The 25,147-nt window shown below is 37.8% G+C and overlaps 2 protein-coding genes across 2 annotated transcripts; both read right to left on the bottom strand.

Annotated features, from left to right (window-relative positions):
- Nucleotides 1-19,959: 19,959 nt before the first annotated feature.
- On the bottom strand, nt 19,960-22,224 carry LOC139143275 (uncharacterized). Its single transcript, XM_070713476.1, has one exon. It carries the CDS (start codon nt 22,222-22,224, stop codon nt 19,960-19,962), a length of 2,265 nt encoding a protein of 754 aa, XP_070569577.1.
- Nucleotides 22,225-22,975: 751 nt separating this feature from the next.
- On the bottom strand, nt 22,976-24,247 carry LOC139143266 (uncharacterized). Its single transcript, XM_070713465.1, has one exon. It carries the CDS (start codon nt 24,245-24,247, stop codon nt 22,976-22,978), a length of 1,272 nt encoding a protein of 423 aa, XP_070569566.1.
- Nucleotides 24,248-25,147: the final 900 nt, after the last annotated feature.

Here is a 25,147-nt window from a genome sequence, read left to right as displayed (position 1 = left end):
ACATTAACTCTGAGAAAAGAATTGGTGCAAAAATAGCCTTTCCAACCACCTTAAATTGAAGATTGCGTTTGCAAGGTATGCCTGTCCGTGCGGTTCACTTGCAACGAACGACCACCCAGCATTGACTTGACCACGATATGGAGGGAATCTAAACTCGATCACATCACTCCCAGTCAGTTTGGTTCCGTCCCACTTGTACACATCGCTGCTGTAGTAGCTTCGACCATCGTGCGAATTGGTGATGAAATAGTGGTCTCCGCCCAGTTCAAAATATTCCACGCGTAGGCCGTGTCCATTGATGTCATAAAAGCCTCGCGGTGATATCGTTTGTATTGTATTTAGTGTCCAGTCACTGTTTACAAGAACAACGAACAACTTGTCGTGGGTGGTTATCAGGAGATGTGATTGGTCTAGAACCAAGGAATTTAAGCTAAATATCTGACTTGTCTCCGAAATCTCAGATGTAAACGTTGTTAGATTCACAAAGGCGTGAAACATCAGGGATGCATTGGTGTTATCAGGACACGAACCTGTGCAAAAAAGGTAAAAACTAATTAGCTTTGTTTAGTTTATCGTATTTTGTTGGCACAGCGACTTATAACTTGCGACGTTGCTCAGACAAATATTTGCCAGCACACGATGAAATAAAACAAAGTGGTGTGGCATACAGGTCCCTTTCAAGCTTTTCGACCTATAGGCATTAAACTCTCACAGTACTGAAGGTCGTAGCATTGTTTCGTCTTAAAAAAATCTGTACTTTGACATTATGTCAACTACACTTTTAGAGAGCTCTTGTTTTCGTCATCTGTTCATAAGTGCCGTCACTACTCCGATACCCATAATCTCATGATTCTTGAGTTATTAACCTGGTAAATCAAATATTTTCATTCTCGAGTTGTTGTTTTGCAATTCTTGTTTACATAACCATCAGCTCCACATGTTTTGTATGACAATCAAGTGCAAGATTGATGTTCATTGAAGTGCTTCTGTGCGGTGTAAGCAAATTCTGATGCAGGGTTTTCTAAGATTTCGTTCGACAGTCCTGACAGGATAACTCAAAGTAACCTAGCTATAGATCTGCCCGTAATAAAATCAGATACCATTTGCTATTTTTACGCAGGCACAACATTACTGCTGGTAGCGAATATTCGCCCTCAAACAACCAAATCGATTAGTTTGCGGAGGCGGCTTTAAGTTGGCAGTCTTTTTCACTTGCAATAAAAATAATTCAATCCGGACACATTCAACGAGCTCACGGGACATCGGCCTGGTGACAGCCCATGCGAAAGTTTGACAGCGACAAGTAGACCCCTTCTGTCATGGTAGAATATCAAACATTAACTACTTTCGGCAAGAATATTTTACATATCTTTCCACCTTGCGACTGATTAAAAATAGTTTAACCAGCTTTAAACGCTGAGGTGGAATTCCCCCGTACAAAAAGTTATGCAGGTTCTATAAACAAAACACCATTCCCTCTCCGATTCTCGCTTCCATCAGTAGCTTTTGTCTTGTGCTAAGGGGGCAAACTCCATGGTACTGAAACGAATTGTGGGTAAAAAGTCGACTTGTCATCACAGCAGGAGTTTGAGATAGTGATGTCATAAATACTTATAATCGTTTTAAGCCATATTAGATATATGGTAGACCACCCAAGACTTGTATGACTCACTCAGAGTGGCAACTTCGTATTTAAATACATGCACACTCCCAAAACAAACATAACGAGAAAGGACTATTCACATCAAAATTGGTGAAATATAAATGGATAAAAAGAACTGCCATTTAACAGTTTGTCGACGTAATATTCTTCGAGAGGCAAGTCAAAATGATGCTGCAAGAGTACATGGCAAATCAAATTAAATATCCTACGCAGAGACAGGAAATATATGTGATATGATATTGGAGAACAGTAATTCTGTGAGTTTCTTGATAAATCTGTCATGCACTAATAGCGTCACTCCTCAGATGTCAATGGTTAACTATTTGAAGGTATTTCCTTATACAGAAAAGAGAAGAAGAATCGGTGTCTGATAATCGTTTCATGCACACTTTTTAATCGAGCTCATCGTGATATGCTCTTACCTGTTGTTGAGGGTTGTACAGTTGAGTCTGTTTTATGTGGAGCACGGGTTGTACTGACATCCAAATGGGGTAGCACATCCTCTGAAAACAAACAGATAAGGTTTCAAACATTTTAGCAACACACTGAGAGGTAAAAACAAGGTTAGTCCAAACGTTTAACTCATGATATTTCAATACCTGTTTCTCCGCCCACAAAAGCAATCGCAACACCAATGACTGTGGCAACTATTGCCAAGGCTGAAATAACACTTACGATAATTAGAATCTTTCTAGGCCGATGGCTTGAATCTCTTCTTGGCGGATTTTTACCAGGACTTCTAAGATTATCACGTTGTGATTCCGGATATACCTGCATTTCTTACTAATTTAGCAATGGTGTTCTCCTACAGTACTAAGTGTGCTTCCATCCGTTTCTAAGCCACTTGTGTGGCACTTGTATTTTACAAACATGTACTTCCTAGTAGCTGTCACCAACGATAATGAAACATTTGGCAAAGAACCAGTCAGAGAAAAAATGCTGACGTTTTGTCGATACGTAATCTTACACTTTGATTAAAGCCCTCTGACAATTGAAATTACCTAATCGATAACTCGATACACTTCATGCACATAGGGCACTGAACAAGCTCACATGCCAATGGATGGCATGCACTCATTGTGACACACAAAACACGAAAAAAGACGATGTGTCGATCGGATGGTATCTGATGTGAAATACATATCAGCAGGCCAACCTGATATGTGAGCATGTATTAAAGGTATACAGTCACCTGTAATCTAAGTATGCCCATATATTGTCAAAGGGGCGTCCCTTGGTATTCAAAATGCTCATTTGAGGGCGCTGTTTTTAAAAAGCGGCCACCCGCTTAAAATCTGTGATTGGTTAGATTTTCTCTTTCCGTGGTAACTGTGACAAAATTGGAACAGGTGACAGTATACCTTTAAAGATAAATAATGAAAGGAAAAAAGAACAGAAACACATCAAGAGAGATAGATAAACTATATAATAGACACTGAAGAACGGAGACATTCATGGACTGGAGAAGGTAATCAAATCATAGAATACCCCAGAGATACAACATAGTGTCAATCGAAACAATAATCTGATGTACTGAATAGAATGTGAATAATTTACCCGACTAAGAGATTGTCTAAAGGATCGCATCTAATGAGATCACCTAAGATTAATATCCTTGTTAGAAATGATCAAAATAGTATGTTGATATTGATGAGTAAAAGTATGCAGGGCACATATAATATAATAATAATAATAATAATAAAGTACATTTGTAGTGCGCCTAATCTCTTAACAGAGCTCTAGGCGCAATAGTGACAATACAATATAACAGAGGACATGTTGAACCACCGGGACTGGAGACTACGTAAACGAAAAAGGTTAAACTACTGTTTAAAGAGAAAAGTCTTGAGGGAACGGCGGAAGGAAAGGGTAGAGTTGGAGTGGCGAAGGTCAGAAGGAATAATATATCACCCAATGGAATATAAAGTTATCATCAATGATGAGTGGCTCAGTGCGTTTATCATTGTTACAGCGAGCGGGTCCCCTAAACAAAGACACACAACGTAATAATAAACAATTCTTTTTCAATTACATGGTGTCACTAACCTAAGCGAGCCTAGCTGTAACAGACACCACCCTTCTTTGCCTGAATAATTAATAACGTTATGTTTCTGGCATACCTGTCAAAGATAATATCCATCATGTCAATTACAAACTATTTATGATGATGATGATGATGATGATGATGATGATGATATTGATGTTGTTGTTGTTGTTGTTGTTGTTGCTTGTCTTTATCGTGAGAAAATTTTTAAAAGTACAACACTATGCGTCATTACCGTTAGGATTAATTCATACTGTATCCATTGTGTACGCTGTAACAGTCCTCTATACATGTAAAATAAAGAGAAAGGTGTCAACGTCGACCTGTTCACATTGTTGCACTGTATCGGGCTTTGTACAATGACAATATCTGTCCACCGTTTAACTTTGTACAACTTTGTGCCAATAAATGATAACAATAGTTTACAACAACACAAGTTAAAGTTTTTTTAAAGAACCTTTAATCTTAAATACATGTAATCTAAACTGTTACACTTTAATGTACATTTTGGTTACAGAAATGACACGAGACTGACATCAGGTAGATATGAACTTAAATCATCCAACATTTACCGATATTTTAAATTCGATTTCAAGTTCGAGTTCAAGTTCGAGTTTCAAAAAAAAACCACAACCTGTAGACCAGAGAGAGTCCGAATAATTCTCCTCGAGGCGCATTCTACACTAATGAGTTTTTACATAATCAAATTCTCCCCTCGCGGTTGCAGTACATCATAACACGTCCTTGAGATTTTAAAACTTGTACAAAAGGAAAATCATCAACAAAGGAAAATCTTTAACAAACATTTAACATTTTCAAAATTTTCTATCACACTGAGTGTGACTTTTCTGACCCTGAAATTTTAACAATTATTTGTGCAAAGTTGCAGATATATTCGTATACCGGCCTTCGTGATGAAAATTCTTGCTACCTTTAATAGCTTTTGTGCTACGTGGGGGGGGGGGCACATACATGATATTGGAATTCATTGTGGATAAAAAGTAGACTTTTCACAACAGGAAGAGTTGAGATAGTGATCTAATTAATACGTTCAACGTAATTGTAATAATTTGTATGACAATGAGTTCGGTTTGTTGGAGAAACTACCTAAACTGATGTAGCACTTCGACTTTTCAGGCAAATCTGTCGATGCATAATCACAATGCTTACAGTCACTTTTGTAATTAATCTTACGTGTTTTACCTGTAGATATCATTAATATTGTAATTATATTTCATCGCCTAAGACTTTAAGGACTCATTTAGCTGGCGAAATCGTAATTAAGGTACTAAAAATTATTAAGGCATAAAAGAGACCATTTGCCACAAAAAGTGTCCAAACTTGTTCAAACTTCGCAAAATGTTACCAATTGTAATTAATTTATTTTCAAGAAGGAAACTGAATGAATGATTTAGTTATTCTCTGACTTTCTAAAGCAAGACAAAGTAAGAAATTTTCATGTTTTGCATGTTTACAAGTGTTTTCATGTTTGCTAACACCATTTGACTGTGTCGTTACGTTGGTTCAACGCGTTGGCGGACGAACACGCTTTCCGAGGAAGCAAGTTATTCAATGAACGATAAGCAAGTCAACAATATGTATGTTCACTATTTATTCCAATCGCAAATTATAATTATCCATCCGCTAGAAATCTTTGGAAGTAATAAACTGCTTATAATACACATACAATTAAGGTCAAAAGTATCATATACATTGCAAAATCTCTAAATGTTGTGCAGTCATTCGTAATAACAATATTAAATTGGAGTACAGAGACCTATATGATGAATTTAACATATCGAATAATATGTAAAAACTCCGTGAAATAACAATGTCATAACTGAAGTGCATTTAGACCCATTTAACGATTTCTGATCTCTCTGTCGAAACGTATGTCCCTGCTAAAGACACATCTATAATCTCTGTAAAAAAGTCACACGTGTAAAGTTACAAATTAGTGTATTACTTAAGGTTCCAAGACAGGAAATTGACCCTTTTAAGCTAACAATTCTCTAGTGGTTAATACGTTCAGAACCCCCGTAAATTATATATTTTCGGAAAGTCTAGCTATAGGGAAACAGTTTGGTTACCATAGTATCACCATTATTTACATAACTATCACGTGATAGGTAATTTGCATAACCTCTAAAAAATCGGTTTTCCCTGTGTTTTGTTTCAATGCTTTGAGATATGTGGTTGAAATTTGTGTGAGTGCAAGCTGGCGTAAGGACCTTCTGAAACAATTTTTATGCCAAAAAAACTTCCAGAGCAGTGAATTTAACCCTTGTTGATTTCTTCAAAATTGTGCTCAAATAAAAACTAAGCAAGATATACAAAATCTGAGACACACTTTGGAAAAGCATTGTAACAGCTTGCATTCCAGCAAGTTTGAGTAAGATATTTGAAGTATTGAGACAAACCATAGGGAAAACCGATTTTTGAAAGGTTATGCAAATTACCTGTCACTGTGGTTACCAAAAACTTTCCCTATATCCAGGCTTTCAGAAAATGTATAATTTACGAAGGTTCTGAGCTTATTAATCACCGGAGAATTGTTAGATTAAAGAGGTCAATTTCTTGTCTCGGAACTTTAATATGTCACACCGCCCTTGAATAAAGTAAGAAATTGTGTACGTCGTAATTTCAAAATATTGTTGAATAATTCAAAAGGTTCAAAAATAACATATTTTAAATTTTTAGAATGGTGAATATGGTAACCAAGCTAATACTTAGTGTACAAAGACCTTTGCTCATAAATTCAACTTTAGTTGCTATAAATGTTTCAAACCTTTCCATAACTGGACTTTAATTTTCGATCGCGCAGACGATCGGCGTTTTTCATTGAAAGAGTTCATCAATAGCAACAAATAAGATCAGTGTCTCAGTATATATAAGATAATGCAGATCCTAGAAGACGCGTTTCTTCTCTGTGTTAATATAATGTGAAGTCTGACACACATTTAAAGGAGATAATTCATTTTAACGACACCGTACTTATGAATATGCTGACTAAAATCCCCTACAATACCCGCCGATAAAACTTAAAAACTTACGACTGTGGACCAAAGGATAATATTCTTAAATCGTACTAATGATGCAAATATTGTCATCAGTGTATCTACCTATGAGACAAAGCACTCAAAACGTATTGAATGACATAGAATAGTGATGCCACAGTGATACATAGAATTTTGATACTGGAATGTGTTTGTCGCATATATTTTAAGGCAAATAATATTTGACATTGAGGCAAGAAGGACATTATCACATAATGTTTCGTAGCGATACGCAAATGAAAAATTTACCTCAGTATTACTGTTAATATGTATGCCAGAACGCTTTTGAGACTAAACAGGAAACGATCTAAGGAGAATGGTGAATCAAAACTTTGTGTAATCTCTGAAGGGTTGGAAAGTTTCAGGTAGGCCCTATATGCCCTTTGGAAACGACAGCTATAATTTTCTTGTGATCCATGCGCATTGGTACAGCTCAGCGTGATGCGTACGGCGCAAAGATGGTCAGATGATTACACAAGCACACCGTAGAAGTCATGTTAGAGTCTGGTGATACCTGTAGAACAAAGTTTATCATATTTAATTTTAAAACCTGGCAGGAAAACATGTGATATGGTACAAACCAACTGAATAAAACGAGGAAAATAAGCACTGTTATTAATTTGCAAATCATATTATAATTGATAGATGACATGTAACCACTGGTCATAATAAATAGTGAAAGGAAGCATTATGTTTCAGCATTTATATTGCAAACTAGGCTACATAATTGGTCATCTCAAAAACGAACGAATCTCCTCTTAGACTTGAATTGCATTTTTCAGTGTTAGAGGAGCAAATATGGGTAGCGAATAATCACGTACACGCAGTCAAGCAAAATGCATAAAATTGATCACCTTGAAAAATACATTTTCGCCCGGCATACCTTGCAACCATTGCTTTCCCAGGTAGCTAACTCTTCATTCAGATACCCACACATGGCTTGCTTAATACTCATTGAGAACACCATGCCAACATCTACACGAGATCAGAAATCACTTTATCAATAATGAGAACAAGATTCGTGAGATTTATCACTTGCACTTGCATCTGCAGTAAATGTCTTGGTTACTATTACAGTCTTATTTATAAGAAAAAGAGCTATTCATATCTGTTGCATCTGCGATGACTGGCGTAAGGATTCTAGCCACTATGTCTTGTATTCAAAATGTTAGAGGTATAGTTCATGAAAAAATGTACAATGCCGACCAAGATTGCTGACACAATCACCATTGCCATCATGATGATGATGATGATGATGATGGCGATCATCATCATCATCATCATCATCATCATCATCATCATCAAATATATACCATCACGACCACGATCACTAATACGGTCATCATCATCATCATCATCATCATCATCATCATCATAAACGATGAAAACAATGTACGTATTTATCGGAATTTTGCGTGGTTTACTTCATGGAAAATTTAAACTCAACCACCATAACAACCATGAACACAATTGACACTACCACCAACGCCACAACAAATACTACAACCACCATGGTCGTGGTGGTGGTGGTGTTTATGATGGCGGTGGTCGCCGTGGTTTTGATCAGGATGATGTTGAAGGCCAAACAAATTATTCTCATTGTCATCGGTCACTATATACTTGGCAATTTTCAATAAATTTGAATATAATATTTATAAAACATCCATTCATGCTTAATAGACTGATGCTTAGTTAATTCATGGCAAAGATCGTGAACGGACGCACAGATGACTGAGAAAGATGTGGTCTCTCAAAGGAAACATCAGAGCTGGCAGATCTACAATTTCTAAATCAGCTGATTCTAATAAGCATATACTATTTTTTGTACAAGATTTTATGAAATGATTCTTACTTACTTCGAGGTATGGTAAATGTCAAATAGTATTTGCCGATAATTTTAAAGGAGTTCTCTGGGATGAAGATGGTAGAGTAATCTCCGTGAAAAAGGACATCAAGCGAAAATAGACAGTCACTGTAATTCTGTGAATACTCGACCATACTACCGAAAACGTATGCCATTCTTGTTCCGTATAATGCCTCAGAATTATCCATCCTGATGATAGAGGCGTAGAACGGCTTCGATATCTATACGTGTACATAGAAGAAGAAATATCGAGATAAAAAGCTACTTATATATTTTTTATAGCTAGTGTACGATAATAGTACACACCGATGTATATTGTATGTTTAGTTCAGAATAATCGGCTTTAAAAAGGATAATGACCAAAATAGTGTTTTATAGTTTTTAGTGTTTTCCTTTTTACAGCTACGTACCGTCAAATATGAACCAAAGTAGGTAACATTGTCAACTTCAAGATGCGAAGTTTCTATCGACTGACTGGTGTTCGCTGACGGAGGACCGTTTGCGAATATTATGGTGATATCTTCCTCTGCCTCTTTCACTATGAAAAAGAACAAAATGCGTGCTAATTAAGATAATATATGTGTAATACCACGAAGGCAGTGATGAGTTGCTTGCTGACCATTATCTTGTTTGTCTCAGAACTTTCAATGTAAGGTTTATACGGTATCTTAATAACTGAAAATTCAAAGACACTTGCGAGATCTCAGCATTTTCTTTAGTTAAGTTCGTTTTAGTGTCAGGGAGAACTTAAATATGGACACCGGTTTTGTTCACTGTTCTTCGTATATCCCTACATTGAATCATGGTATTGTTATACTCATCAACATTTGTTAGTTTGAAGTTGCACAGATCAGGAACTCAACATGTCACAATCACAGTACTGTTATTGGAAACACTATTAGCAATAGTTTTAAATGTCAGAGTGTTGTTTGACAAAAATACCTGGTAGTTCGTCACCTTGTTCGTCAGTAAATGTTAAACTCAAGACGTCCGTCGTATCAAAGTGTGTGATGTTGGCACTCTGAAACGCGCTTCTGTTTAACGACATCGTCTAAATATAATGGTAGATAAGAAGAAATTTCACTTCGCAATTAGACAAACTGAAGACACCTTATAAGAGCAGATCATACACGAAAGAGAAAATATTGTTATTTTCTTCATAATTTATATTGTGTACTAATAATTCTATGCAACTCACATTCTGGCAAAGTCATATATCAAAATAGCAGTGCATGCATGCCATGGATATTTTACATACAGCGTTAATCGTACATTGGCGTCGATGGCTTCACTGGACTGGCAGCTATGGAAGCCGGTTCGTTTATCGTTGATAAAACCCACTAACTCCCCCGATGTTCCTATTAAAATCAATGCTCTGATTTTACTCATATCGAGACATGTAATAAACGGAATTTACTGTGTTTGCAAACACATAGTGTACGTCTGTGAAACGGGTGCTACAGAATATTCACGTATGCAAAATCACATATTATACATATATATATATATATATATATATATATATATATATATATATATATATATATATATATATATATATATAATATGTGTGTGTGTAAATTTATGTTTGCATGTCATTTAGTATATCTATATTTCGTGCTGTAATACTGACGTTGCGTACTTTGACCAATTATATATTGATTAATTATGACGTATTGACGTAAATAGCTCACAATTCTATTAACAGTTGATTTTGACGTCACATTAGGGAACAACGACTGTGCATCTGGTATGTCAAACCCGTTCCCTCCTCCCATGTTGATCGAAGTCTTGGTTAGTTTGTCGGCATGGTCCTTTTCCAAGTTAAGGCCGATGTACGTTGTCTCCAACATTATGGTACCGTTTCCAGGCTCAGTGAAGTGAAGAACAAAGTTTGCAAGGACATCAGTTGTACTTATGATGGATTTCGTTATCACGTCTTTGTCGCCAGCGCTGGACTCATTTAAGGGGACTAAGACCTGCAATAACTCTACGCCAGTGTTTATATTCTCTAAAAGTGCTGTTGAGATGGAACAAATGAGAGAAAAGAAATATAAAGAGAAAGATATCACTATGTCATCACATAGGTATGGATAATACTGTACAGCATAATTGACCTTTAATTCCTAGTACAGAGTTATAGGCAAGATACTATAAATTTTATTCTAACAACTGCTTGACAGAGGTGTTTCGGTTTCTTTAGTCTGACATAAATATAATACAGTCAAGTTCGACACTTCTAGGTGATCTGCCATCATACGCTGTAATTATGCGGACATTAGACCTCTCTGCTACAAGCACTCCACTTGGCAACGGAAAAAATTCAAACTGGTTGAATTTTTTCTGATTTACTTACTCCTTGTCAAAGCTAAGCTTTCTTCTTGTGTAATAGCCACGTTGTAAAGACCGCAAATCATATTTGACATGTGACCAAATACTTCAAGAATCTGTAGTATGTAAGAATGTTGCATTTTTAATTATTGTCTTCAAGTGTGAAGTGCAACGAATTGTCATGTGACTATTTCGTGTCACGTTGCATTTTATAACAAAGGAGAACACAGAAACATTTGGAATTTTTACACTTCATTCATAATTCCATCTCACAAGCAAGGGAGTACCATTCAGAAGACTGGCTAACCAATAGTTTAGGCAAGCAAATAAGTTTTTGTTTTGAAGAGAAATAAACGATTTTATGAAACCATTCCTATTTTATGTGTAAACACTGAAGACTTAAACAAGTAAATTAGTCATTTCAATCAGGAGCACAAAGTGTTTACCACAGCAGACTATTCTAGTTAAATGATTCATTTCAGGAAATATTAATGGTGTACTGCTCACTGAAACATGTTGCATTACCAATCATCGGAGCTCTGCTCATCTCTTGCAGATGAATAGTTATTAACAATACACGAACATGTCATCAAACTAATGTCAAAGCAAGTGACCATAAACATATAACGTACACTTATTTTGAGAAAACGACTTTCAAGTTGCTCCCATGAGAAAAATATCACCTAAAGAATGGTCACTCTGTCATTTAGATAAGATGAAGTACAATAGTGTTGAAAACACTTTCACGTTTGCTGAGTGGAAACGTTAAAAATGTTATGATTTTCTAATTTACTGAATGTAGGCAAACGAATGTACAACTGTAAACTTTAACAGTTCGAAAAGGTTAGTACTTAAATCATAGAAACACATGCCAAAGGTATTTATATTATTACGTACGTCAATTGCAGTGGTATTCGCCAGCGATTCCCTTGAGAAAATAGATGGAACGAGACCTTCGACACAGTTCAAGGGTATGAAGATAAAAAGAGGGGAAAATAGGACGATTATTTCTTTGATATTAAGTGACGCTCCGTGAATGATTCAAATATGATAAAACTTCATCAAGAGGGAGAACGGAATGCATCATATTCTACGACAGAGCCAAGGACAAAAAACTTAAGTCACATTTCACATCAAAGTTTCTTGCAAAAACGATGCTGACTTTTTTCTATTCCGTTTGTTTCTTTCATTGTTTTTGTTGCGATCCTCAGGATCTCATTTCTGATGTACGAACAACAAAATGGGAATGTTTACTTCCATCACGGAGTATAAGGGCCTATCGTATACCAGTAATTGCGACATACAGCGACATGAAAAGATAAGGTTACTGTTCATAAATGTAAAGTGTGTATGCTTTACTCTAGACACATTTTCCATATCCTTAGAGAACTTTAATTTTATAGAATACACTTTTTCATCCGCAGAAAAAAAATTGTCGCGACTTGTCTTGATCAATTAGCAACAATGAGAAACAAACTATTTTCGTTTTTAGAGCTTAATAATGCTAAATTATAGTTTTTAAATTTAGCCATTATAAATTAAATATAATCTTCCCTCTAACGGTCCCTGCGGATGTAAAAATCTTTCCTCAGGTCAGACCTCCATTATATTACGGATCGGACACTGAGATTTCGAACGCTGAGAATACTTATGTCTGAAATGCAGGACCAAAAGAGTAATAAAAGATGAGATGATGGGTTTACCATTAATTCATTGCAATGGGCATTATCGAATATTATAACGGGGATTATCTTTATTGTCGGCCTGATGTATTGATAATATAAGCATGGTGAAAAGTTGCATGGCTAAACACATGATGACAGCCGAAGTAGACATATGTAAATTGATGAGACAAAGAAGTGCAGTCATCTAATTGAATTTACCTTTCACTATCACAAGGAAAGAACACAATGCGACATCGCCAGAATGGTCCGATACGTTGTAGGTCACAACTGTAGTGCCGATGGTGAAGTTGCTTCCAGGCTTATGGCTACCGAGTACATTTATGCATTATTGTCGGTGGTATTTGGAAGTGACCATGTAAGAGCAACTGTAGGTTTGTCAATATATGTGGTCGACGAAATATCAGCTGGACAACTGATAGTTGGCGGCTCTAATGTTAGTAACAATAAAATAAGTTTAAATTAAGAGAGCAATAATGATTAGTACAAAAACATGTTTCCGTGTTTTATAAGAGGAAATGACGCTTTATCACGATCAACTTTTCCTAAGATAACTAAAAGAGCTAAAAGAGCATATTATCATAACCTTTGAAATAAATGGGATGTATGTATGTATTGTATTGTATGTATGTATGTATTGTATGTATGTATGTATGTAATGCATACATACATACATACATACATACATACATACATACATACATACATACATACATACATACATACATACATACATACATACATACATACATACATACATACATACATACATACATACATACATACATACATACATACATACATACATACATACATACATACATACATACATACATACATACATACATACATACATACATACATACATACATACATAATATACATACTACATACATACATACATACATACATACATACATACATACATACATTTGATATTATATATATACATACATACATACATATATACATACATACATATAATATTATATATATAAATTATTTAGGATTGTTTAGCTCACATTTTCACACACGTGAACTTATATCGACGCGATGTCTGTCTGTCTGCCTGTCTGTCTGTCTGTCTTTCTGTGTCTGTCTGTTGGCCAGATATGTCAAAAACAGCTCATCAGATCAGAATAAAATCTGGTACATAGATTCAGTTAGTAAATGGTAAGAACTGATTAGTTTTTTGTGGATGTGGCCTGCATACATTTTTCGCATTTGCATAATTAATGACCAAAAAACCCTATATACATTGAGAACGACTGCACAGAATTGATTAGATTACCTACAAATGTTGTTCACACCAGGATATATCAGCCATGAAAGGTTTTGAAGGGTGACATGAAAGATAATTGCTAATTTGCATTTTTAATGAACTTTCCTAATTTGGGATATATATCTAAATTGACGTGACCAAAGTCGACGAAACTTGGTATGTGTATTAAAGATACTATGATAAAACATCATTGATAGGTATTCGTCATTTTTACTTCAGGCAATTCCTAATTTGCATATTAAATGAACTTTGCTAATTAGGGATATATAACTGAATTGACTTGACTAAAGTTAACGAAACTTACTATGTACACTGAAGATACTATGATACAACATTATTGACAGTCGCTGAACATTTTTACTTCAGCCAATTCCTAATTTGCATATTGAATGAACTACCCTAATTAAGGATATATATATCTTGATTGCCTAGACCAACTATGACGAAGCTGGGTATGTACATTAAAAATACTACAACATTGTTCAATGTCATTTAGATTTTTTTCAGCCAATTCCTAATTTGCATAATTGACGAACTTTCCTAATCAGGGATATGTACCAGGATTTTATTGAACAAAGTTGGTGAAACATGCTATGTACATTGATGATACTAGGTTAAAACAATATTGAAAGTCATTTCGCATTTTCATGTCAGGTAATTAATAATTTTCATGTCTTATGAGCTTTCACAGTTTGGCATACAGAGCTTAAATGACTTGATCAAAGGCAATAACACTTGGTATACAAAGCGGTGATACAATGACGGTAGTTAAAGTGTTTTTATTTCAGCTAATTACATATATACATATATATATATACTTAATGACCCTTAAAATTTATGTGTGGTGGATATTGCTCATTATGTTGATTATGAATACTTTCAATGAAGTTGCAAACATGTGTGAAAAGTTCTAATTTACACGAAACTGATATAAACATGATTGGAACTACTTTTGGATAATTTAATCTTCATATTTTTCAAATTTTTCAAAAATTTATGTGCCCCTATAACCGAATGTTGCAATATTACAAATTACTCATAAAAAGTGTATAACTTGATGTATGCCGATGACACGCAATCGAATATAACTTGCGAGGCAGATCGTGTTCCGACAACTTCAATTGAGTTATATGTTAATGAAATCAGGGGATGGATGCGAGACAATATGATCGCTCTGAAAGATGGTAAAACCGAGGTCATTCATTTTCTTCTAAATTCACAGGTGTAGGCCCGGTTCCTCGTTGTGATATTAGAATAGGTGATGTCATTGTTAACCCATCTGATACTGTTAGCAATCTTGGTGTCACGATGAATTCTAGTGGCAGTATGTCAGCACAATGTTGTCAATGTGTGTAAATCGGCCTCTCATGCTCTTTGGAAGATTGGTAAAATCCGTAATATACTTGATCAGCCTTCGACTCTTTGTATTACTTTCAAAGTTCTTTGTAGTCATGTACAGTATTACCTTGATGAGCTTTTGATTAGACGTAGTACGAGTCATACATTGCGTTCATTTTCAAATGGGGAAAGTAAGTTACATCAACCCATTGGTCGCACAGCTTACTATAGTGATAGGGGGTTTGCAAGATGTGCGCCTCGTCTGTGGAATTCTTTGCCGTCGAACTTTCGTGCATTTCAGTCACTAGATAATTTTAAAGTCGAGTTAAAAACTTACCTTTTTAAGTCATTTTATACATGAGTTTTATACCCTTTTAACTCACTTTATACCTGAGTTTTATTTGTTGATCTATTTTAACCATTTCTTGAGTTTTACAAGCTGTTACTTTTATTGAACATTTTAAAATTAGTGTTATCATTTGTCACTCTTTTGTTTGTTTTTTAATGTAAAGCGCATTGATATATTTAAATATGTAATGCGCTATATAAAAAATATAAAGATTATGATTATAATTATATCTTAAAAAGAAAAACAGATGAGCTTACATTTGCAGATTATACCGACATTACTTCACCATCCAAATATCTCAAATTAGTTCCAATCGTGTTGATATACAATGAAACAACACGTGAACATTTTCAGTTCATATCTGGTTTAATTTGTTATCTAAAACTGTAGCAAAAAGGCTAAGTCATTTCCGTGTTTATTGTTAACCTACTTTGTTTTCTTTGTTTTTTGTCCTGAACTGCTGGCAAAAAGATTCAGTTATTTCCATGTTCATTTTTTGACAATTTCGTTTTCTCCTTGACATGGGCAAAAAGGGGGCCTTTAGAGGAAGTGCGGCAGTAAAAGAACATGATGTCATAAACATCAAAACTGAATGAATACAATTTCAACATATCATTCATCATTGTAAATAGTTCAAATGTAAGAGGATATCAATACATTTAAATATACATTTTCATGATTGAAATCGACCAATCATTAACACAAGATAAGTTAACCCCTTTACCGATCAAAATGAAATAGGTTTTCCTCTATAGGCACCTCGTGTTTTTTCTAGTTCAATCACAGTAAAATGTTAAGAGCCTCGGTTGTAACATTCAATCCTCGTATTTCAGTAATGTACCGTAATTGGGTAGGAACTCCACATATCGCCCATACTTTAGTTGTTTCCATTTACGTTCACGCCAGGCTGTGCATATTTGAATAAAATGAACAGAAGTTCTGGAAATATGTACAGTTTGATGTGAACGTGAATGACAATGTCATACCCATCATAAGATGGTCCCTGCCAAATTCGCGCCTTTTCCCCCCATGATTCAAAATACATTAAGTTGATGAAGCCCTAAACTGCAACTTCTGCCGCTGTTTTTATCCTTTTTAGTTAAAAAGTCACGCAAGTTATAAATGGCGAAAATATAAATTTTCTGGAATAAGCGACACACAGCTAGCACAAATGTAAAATTCATTCTTGGTGAACTTTCCCTTTAAACAATAGTTTTAACTTTTTTCTCTGCCTATTCTCCAGTTCAACTGTTTTAACATTTCCTCTTACATAGTGGAGTATGACAACTTTTGCGCCTCGACCTCTGGTCTCAGAGAGTACGCGCATAACAAGTGTACTTTATTGTTTATTAATTTATTTTTTATAACTGTTTGAAAATTGATATTAATCAGAATAGAGTGTTTCAAAGTACAGATGTAAACAACAAATATAATATTGGAATTTCCCGTAAAAATATTATTTCACTTCTAATTTTTGTCTAGGGGTAAATGATTAATCACATTCCCCTATAAAACTTGGACTGCTTATATAAACAAGTTGTTAATTAGAGAGCGTTCAGTTATTATGACCGGGGGTAGGCCAGCAAATTATTCCTGCGCATCAGTCAAAGTAAGTGAACCTCCCTACCCATTGCACCAAAAAAATTGATGACTGTCCCTTTTAAGATGACAAAGATTTAATGACCCCCTCCACATTGCTTGAGTGAACCTGCACACACAAAAACGTCTGGAAGGGTGGGGGAGGGGGTTTGAATCCGAAAAAAAAATTATGAGATTTTTTTAAATGACCTTCCTTACAACCTCACAAGTTCTTAATGTTCAAATTTCCCTTTCTGACTTGCTATAATTCTGAAATTACCCCTCAAAGGTATTGGCCAGAAATTACAGATGGATCGCAGTATTTTTGCGCAAGCATGTGTGCATAAAACTTGATATTTTGATTTAATTGATAATCAGCTGTTGATAATGTTGATTCACCATACATGGTAGTCTATGAGAAAACTATGTAATTCTTTTTCAATTCAAAATTATATTTATGCATTTATAGATATTTGATAATTGAAATAAATGTACTTAATTGGAATAGGGTTGTTACAAGTTTAGAAGATCTGCCAATCAGGGTGCTCTCTACGCTCCCTCTCACTACTGGACGTGGTCTGTAACATTCCTGTCCGGCAACAGAATTTTGTTGAGACCAATCAGTTTTCGTCAAGACATTTATTGGCAGATTTGAGGTCTATGTTACGCCCATGCATCCAGCGAAGTGCATGATCAAACAGCATATGACGCCGCCTCTTTCTGTAATGTCAACAATACGCAGATAAAACTTTGTATACCCCACTGTACGATTTCCACGACGCAATGAGTCCGCCAAGCAACGATCGTGATTTTGAACTTCTTTGAATCGCGAGGCAGTGAGAAAGAGTTCGCAAGAACTTAAAATTGCGCTGAACATAAGTAAGGGCAGGCCCTTGAAAGTTCCTGGGGAGTACGTTCTCTTAAGCTTATTTGTCGGTATCACACTTAAACCTGTGATGATGAAATATCAATTAGCCCGAGGTCAAGGATATAGCATTTTTACCGCCAAGCAAGTAATTTTGGTGCCTACTAGCCTGATGGGTAAGCGTAAATCAGGCGAGTAGCAAAATCAATCGGCATCAAATGAAATGGAGACCATCGTTGCGTAAAAGAAAAGCCAACACAGAAACGGTTTCAAAGCCTAACTGATATGAAATTCTTGACCCAGGTTCAAAATCAAAGTACGAATTCGATTCAGGGATGAAGTAAACGTTGTTCAGAGAAATCAAAGCTTGAACTGAATCCTGAAAAAGGAGAAAGTTAAGCATGGAAACGTCATCCATCTAGTTTGAACGTAAGAATGCTGTTCGAGTACGTCTTTCCAACATGCATAAACACAGACATTTCAAAGATCAAATAAAAGCGATATTGCTGTGAAATTCGTTATAGTCACCGGAAAAATTCTTTGAATAAAATGATAATTTATTTGGACCATGCTGTGAGTAATGAAATGGCTCGTGTCAAGAGAGAAAACGAACGTCCACCGCCGACGCGTCGTTAAGCGACGTCGTACGTTCAGTTAGCTAGCTAGCTTGACTGGCATGGCATAGCAGCTATGGCGTGTATAACATTATAACGACTCTTCTATTAGCGAACAGGGGCCATAGATTAAAATACTGCAATAAAGTTTGGTTTAATGACTTGTGCACTTTGTACAATTCATGCACTCCTCCCTTACAACAAATAGTCTCCTCATCATTGCCTTCGCATACAGGAGTTAACAGCCATCGCATTGCACATTGCGATCGACACAACTTTGAAACACGCGCATATGACGCTTTGTGTGTTATTTGTTGGTATCAAGAACAGAATGAACAGAGTGCGATTGATGCGTAGGGCATTGAGGAAACTGAAATATTCACAACATGAAGTTAGCAGCAGATCACAAAGTATCACATTACAGTTACAGTCATGCAATCACTGCACTAAAAAGAGATTGTCGTTATCTTGTTATATTTTTGATTCATGACTTTCGTTAATTTAGGCAAAAATCTTCATGCCAATCGCAATTTTTTGATCACATTTTGCACTTGGAGAGCAGGTAGTGAAACCATGAACTTCAAAAACTGAGGCTTGGCTAGTCAAGGTCACTTCGCAAAAGTTTCCGTTGGCTAGTGATGTTTTTCTTTGAGAGACACTAGCCCATGTTGCGGGTATATATTGGCTCAACACAGTTCTTCAGATTACCAATATTCAGTTTTATTCATCGACATTGTTAACGTAAAACTGTAGGACAAAAATTAACATAATCTATGTAAGAAACTCTCTACAACTATCAAAGTCAAGAAAACTCGGAAAGTTCTACAACTACAAACTCAACTATAAATCAATCAATACTATAATCAATTACTATTTCAATACGCACCTCTATTCCTGGGTCGGAGGGTGAATTCATGGGTTATTTTGGCATCAAAGTACCATCGATGTTGAGGCCGGTCTACTAGTTTAGGCGGGTACTCATTCTATTGTCTCAAGAGAACATGATAATGATCTTGTGTTTCAAGGTTAATGTAGAGGGCGCTCTAATGCAAACTACTTCAATTCAGTTCAGTTCAGTTCATATCAATGCAGTGTTCATTGTCATTCGTTACATGGCTCCCCTAAATTGGAAGCAATTTACCTAAACTTATCAAAATGGTCCCTAACTAATAAGGAAAAGCAAAAGGTAAAGTGTGTCAATTTTTTTTTTTTTTTTACTACATCTATCGAAGTTTCACTATACTATCGAGTAATAGATTCAGATAAATTCAAATCAAATCAAATCAAATCAAATCAAGGCTCCTCGACGGGGCTGCCTCGGTTCATCAGTAGCACAAGTTTGTGGATTGGTCTATCATATGTTGATTGTCCAACGCGCAGTCGAACTTTTCTCACAAGACCGTCTTCTCCTGGAAAGGTTTCCACAACACGTGCTATTGGCCACTGGCATCTGGGTGTTTTCTCATCAACCACCAAGACAATATCATCCTTCTGGAGATTTGGTGTGGTAGCAACCCACTTCTTTCGCTGTTGCTGGGTTGGTAGGAATTCTGTTTTCCATCTTCTCCAAAATTCGTCGGCAAGATACTGCACACGTCTCCAACGACGATGACAATACATATCTGCTTTCTCGAAATTGCCTGGGGGAGGTAAAACCACCTTGGGTTTCAGTGTCAGTAGTTGACTTGGAGATAGGGGTTCTAATGAGTCGGCTGAACTCACATCGTTGTAGGTCAGTGGGCGACTGTTGACTATCGCTTCTGCTTCTACGAGGAGGGTTCTCAGTAACTCGTCGTCAAGTCGATAAGCGTGGTTTACCATTAGACTTGTCAGGGCGTTCCTCGCTGATCTTATCATTCTTTCCCACACTCCTCCCATATGACTGGAGTAGGGAATGTTCATTTCGAATTTTATCCAATCGCAGTTATCCTTCAGTAACTCTTGTCTGATCTTATCTTTATCCATCTCTGCTAGTGCGGCGGCTAATTCTCCCTTGGCACCAACAAAGTTCGTTCCTTGGTCGGATCGCAACTGTCGGACTGGACCTCGTCGACAAACAAAACGACGGTACGCATTGAGAAATGAATCGGTGCTCAATGTGTTCGCCATTTCGATGTGGATGGCGCGTGAATTCAGGCAGGTGAAGAGCACGCCATATCTTTTCTCTTCCTTTCGTTTTTCTTTCACATAGAATGGACCGAAATAGTCCACTGCGCTGTAGGTGAATGGTGGGGCTGGTTCTAGCCTGTCTTTCGGTAGGTCTGACATTCGCTGTAGTTGGGTAGGTCTCCGCAGCTTTCTGCATCTTACACATTTCCATATGTGGGAGCTTACGGCGGCCGTGGACGCAATTATCCAATACCCGGACGAACGTATCTCATTCATTGTCATACCGCATCCTGGATGGCCTATCTTCTCATGGTAATGAGCAATCACTAACTTCGTGATGTGTTCTTGTTTCGGCAGCAACACAGGGTGGGTTATTTCTCGTGGAAGATTTGCTCGTCGAATTCTACCGCCAACTCGAACAATTCCATCCTTGTCAAGATATGGATCAAGGCGGTAGAGGGGGCTCGTCTTCTTCACAGGAGATCGAAGATTCTTTGCTTCGTCTTCTTCCTTTCTCTTCGGCGGGAGAGTCAGGATCTCTTGGGCGAAAGCTTTCCTTTGCACCAATTTTATGATGAATTGCTCTGCCTTGCGCATTGCTTCAACGTCGACTGGTATATAGTCGCTTTCAATCATTTTCTTCAGGGTCTCCTTATCTTCACATTTCTTCGGTTTCTTTACGCTGCGCTTCTGTAGTTTCTCTCTGAACTGCATACACGCTGCTATCGCTCTCTTGGCTCTATGCCAACTGGAAAAGTACTCTAACCTTGTCAGTACGTCGGCATAGTCTTCGTTTGTTTGTGAAGCGAGGACTGTTGCTTCTTTCTTCACTTCAGGATCGTTAGTATCGAGTTCAGGTATTTCTTGGGTTGTCTGCTGCAGATCGATATCAGTCAGGAAAGCTGGTCCTTTCCACCACAGAGTACTTGTAAGTAGCTCGTCTGCAGTCATACCTCTCGAAGCCAAGTCTGCTGGATTTGTCTTGGTATCGACGTGTCTCCACTGGTCTGGGGACGAATGTTTTCGAATCAGTTGAACTCGATTTGCTACAAAGATGTGGAAACGCTTTGCTTCGTTGTTGATGTAGCCCAATACCGCATTACTATCGGTGTAGTACGTGTGGCTGACAGCTTCATATTGTAGGTTGTCTCTCAGAAAGGCGCCAACTCTGGCTGAGATTACAGCAGCTGTAAGCTCCAATCGCGGAACTGTCATTGGTCTGGTTGGAACCACTCTGGATTTTCCCATGACGAGAGAACTTGAAACTCTGTCTTCATCATCGATGAGTCGCAGGTAACTACATTGGCCGTACCCGTAGTGGCTGGCATCGGAGAAATGGTGTAGTTCTGCTTTCTTCAATTTACCGAAGTTGTTAGGCTTGTAACATCTTGGTATCTTCAAACTTGATAGAAGAAGTATGTCTCTTCTCCATCTTTCCCACTTAATCATGGTGTTTTCTGGTATCGGATCATCCCAGTCGGCACCGTCCTTGCATAGTTCTTGCAGTATGTGTCTGCCTCCGAGAATTAGTGGGGATACAAGTCCGAGGGGATCGTACACCGAACTTACTGTCGATAAGATGCCTCGTCTTGTCAGTGGTTTGTCCTTCAGCTGGACTCGAAACTGGAAAGTGTCGGACTCGACACACCATTGCACACCCAACGTGCGCTCGATCGGTAGATTCTGGCAACGAAGGTCGATGGTTTGTATGTCCTTAGCTCGTTGTGCTGGAGGAATACTATCGATGACTTCCTTGTTGTTCGATATGTACTTGTGCAATTTGAAGCCGCCTCTCTCACACAGTTGTCGGCTGCTCTCAATCAGGTTAATTGCCTCGGACGGCTCTCGGACTGACTTCAACCATCGTCAACGTAGAAGTCTCTTCGAACGAAGTCGGCAGCATCTTTACCGTAGTCCTTTTCATAAAGGTCAGCTGTCGTCTTGAGGGCGAAGTTTACACAGCCTGGTGAGGACGTTGCTCCAAACAGGTGCACTGTCATTCTATATTCGGTGGGCTCGTTATCAAGGTTGCCGTTCTCGTACCAAAGAAATCTCAGGTAATCACGGTGTTTAACATCAACTCCAACTTGGTGGAACATCGCTTCAATGTCGCAAGTGAATGCTATCGGTTCTTGTCTGAAGCGACACAAAACTCCGATCAACTCGTTTGTCAGATCTGGTCCTTGAAACAGGTGGCTGTTCAGTGTCTCTTTGTGATATTCAGCGCTGCAGTCAATACCACTCGTATTTTACCTGGCTTCTTCGGGTGATACACGCCGTGATGTGGAATGTACCATCGTCGACCGTCTGTCTGGGGCTCATCATCGGTGGGTACCTTTTCTGCATACCCTTTGTCTATGATGTCACTCATGAAGGTAATATAATCTGACTTATACTGCTTATCCGTCATCAGTCTGTTCTTCAATCTAGCCAAGCGCTTAACAGCTAAAGGTCTGTTATCTGGTAACTTAACTTCATCTTGTTTGAATGGAAGGGGAATTTCAAAGTGTCCGTCATCTCTTTGGCGGATTCCTTCACGTACCTTTGTCAGGAATCGTCTGTCTTGGATCGATACCTTCTCATCGATCTTCCCTTCGCTGAAGTCGAGCTCGAACATTTGCTTCACCTGGGCTGGACTGAATTCTTTCGTCTGTGTTTTGAAGGCAAAGTGACACCTTCTTTCTTCTGTATTTACAAGTCTGCATGCACGTACGTCGTCGTAGTTCATTGACTTGTTCACGATGCCGATAACACCCCATCCAAGAATAGTCTTGACTGCATAGGGAGCGTCGTCTTCGCCAAGTATGACATTTCTCGGCTTTATGGCACGGACACAGTTGTACCCGATCAAAAGGCCAATCTCGACATCATCTCTGAATGGATGCAACTTCTCTGCAACTTCATATAGGTGTGGCCATTGTCTTAGTGTCTCTGGCTTTGGAATCTGGTCGTGGCTGGCTGGAATAACATTCCTTGTGTAAACACTGGGCAGGTTTACTTCGGTTGTGGCGTCCAGATCCTTGATGACTAAATCGTCGATTTTCTTGCATGAGACCACTAAGTTATCATCCGACATGGTGGATAGCTTCAGTTGTACTTCACGACCTTTCACCTTCATCTTGCTCAGGGCGTCTTCTGTTATGAAACAGGAGTCAGATTGTGGATCGAGCAGGGCGTACACAAGTGTTTGTGTAGCCGGTGTCTTCTTGTGATGTAGGTATACAGGCACAATGAGTGAATGGGAACATGTACCGGTATAATCTTTGTTGACCTCTACTCGGTGTGAAACAGCGGTTTCTTGTTTCACCTCTGTTTTCTGGGAAGCTTGGTCGATGTCTGGCTTCTCACTGGAGGGATCATTATGTAGTGTGGTATGGTGGCCTTGTCCACAAGTACCGCATACCTTCTTACTTCGACATTGGCGTCGTCTGTATCCCCATCTCAGGCGGGTCAAACACAGGCCTTTCGACATCACTAAAGCTTGTCGGTCATTTAAGGTCATCTTCAGGTAGTCATCACAAGACTCGATGTTATGTTGTCCTTTGCAAACAACACAAGGTTTGTTATTAGTGTTAGTGTTCTTGGAAGAAGTTGAGCTCTGTTTTGGTTGAGGGCGCTTGTTTGCTCTCTTCTGTGCCAGTTTTGAAGATTCTGGCAGCATTTTGTTTACTCTTCGTTGGCTTCTCAGCTGTTGTCTTGGTGCTGTCCTCTGTCCTGCGGTTTTTTGGACCGCAAACAATTTCAGCCTCTTCCTTCAAGAAGTCACAAAGCTTGGAGAAAGATGGGTAACTTCCGTACGGGTTGTCTCCATCATCATCATTCAGATCAACATCGGAACCCTTCGTCTGCTTGTAAACGTAGCGGTCCCATCTATCGACTATATGTCTTGGGAGTTTTCGCAGTATTTTCTCGTGCTCCTCAGGATCATTCAAAGTTCTCAGGTATCGCATCGTTGACATTGCTGACTGGCATTGTTGCAGGTAGTCAGCAAATTTCCGCAGCTCTGGACCATCTCTGTTCTTTATTGGAGGCCAGTCATGGATCTTCTTTCTATACATCTCTGCAACGGCCATTTTGTTGCCATAGCGATCAGCTAGTAGCTTCTTAGCCTTGGTGTACGCTTCATCTGTGTCTTGTAAAAGCAAACACTTGATAGCTTCCTTTGCTTCACCGGAAGTGTACTTGCCTAGATAATACAGTCTATCGGCAGCTACAGATACCTTCCTCTCGATCAATGCGTCAAATGATTTTTCCACATTTGGTAATCATACACAGAACCACTGAAGACGTCTGGCTCCTTTCTTGGGAGTTCATCACTTCGATTGTTCAAGAGCTTATTTAATTCCTTTGCAGTAAAGGAAAACTCCTCTCT

This window comes from Ptychodera flava, chromosome 1 (genome assembly GCF_041260155.1).
Source record: "Ptychodera flava strain L36383 chromosome 1, AS_Pfla_20210202, whole genome shotgun sequence".
Classification (NCBI taxonomy): Eukaryota; Metazoa; Hemichordata; class Enteropneusta; family Ptychoderidae; genus Ptychodera; species Ptychodera flava.
This window is presented reverse-complemented; position numbering and strand designations above follow the sequence as displayed.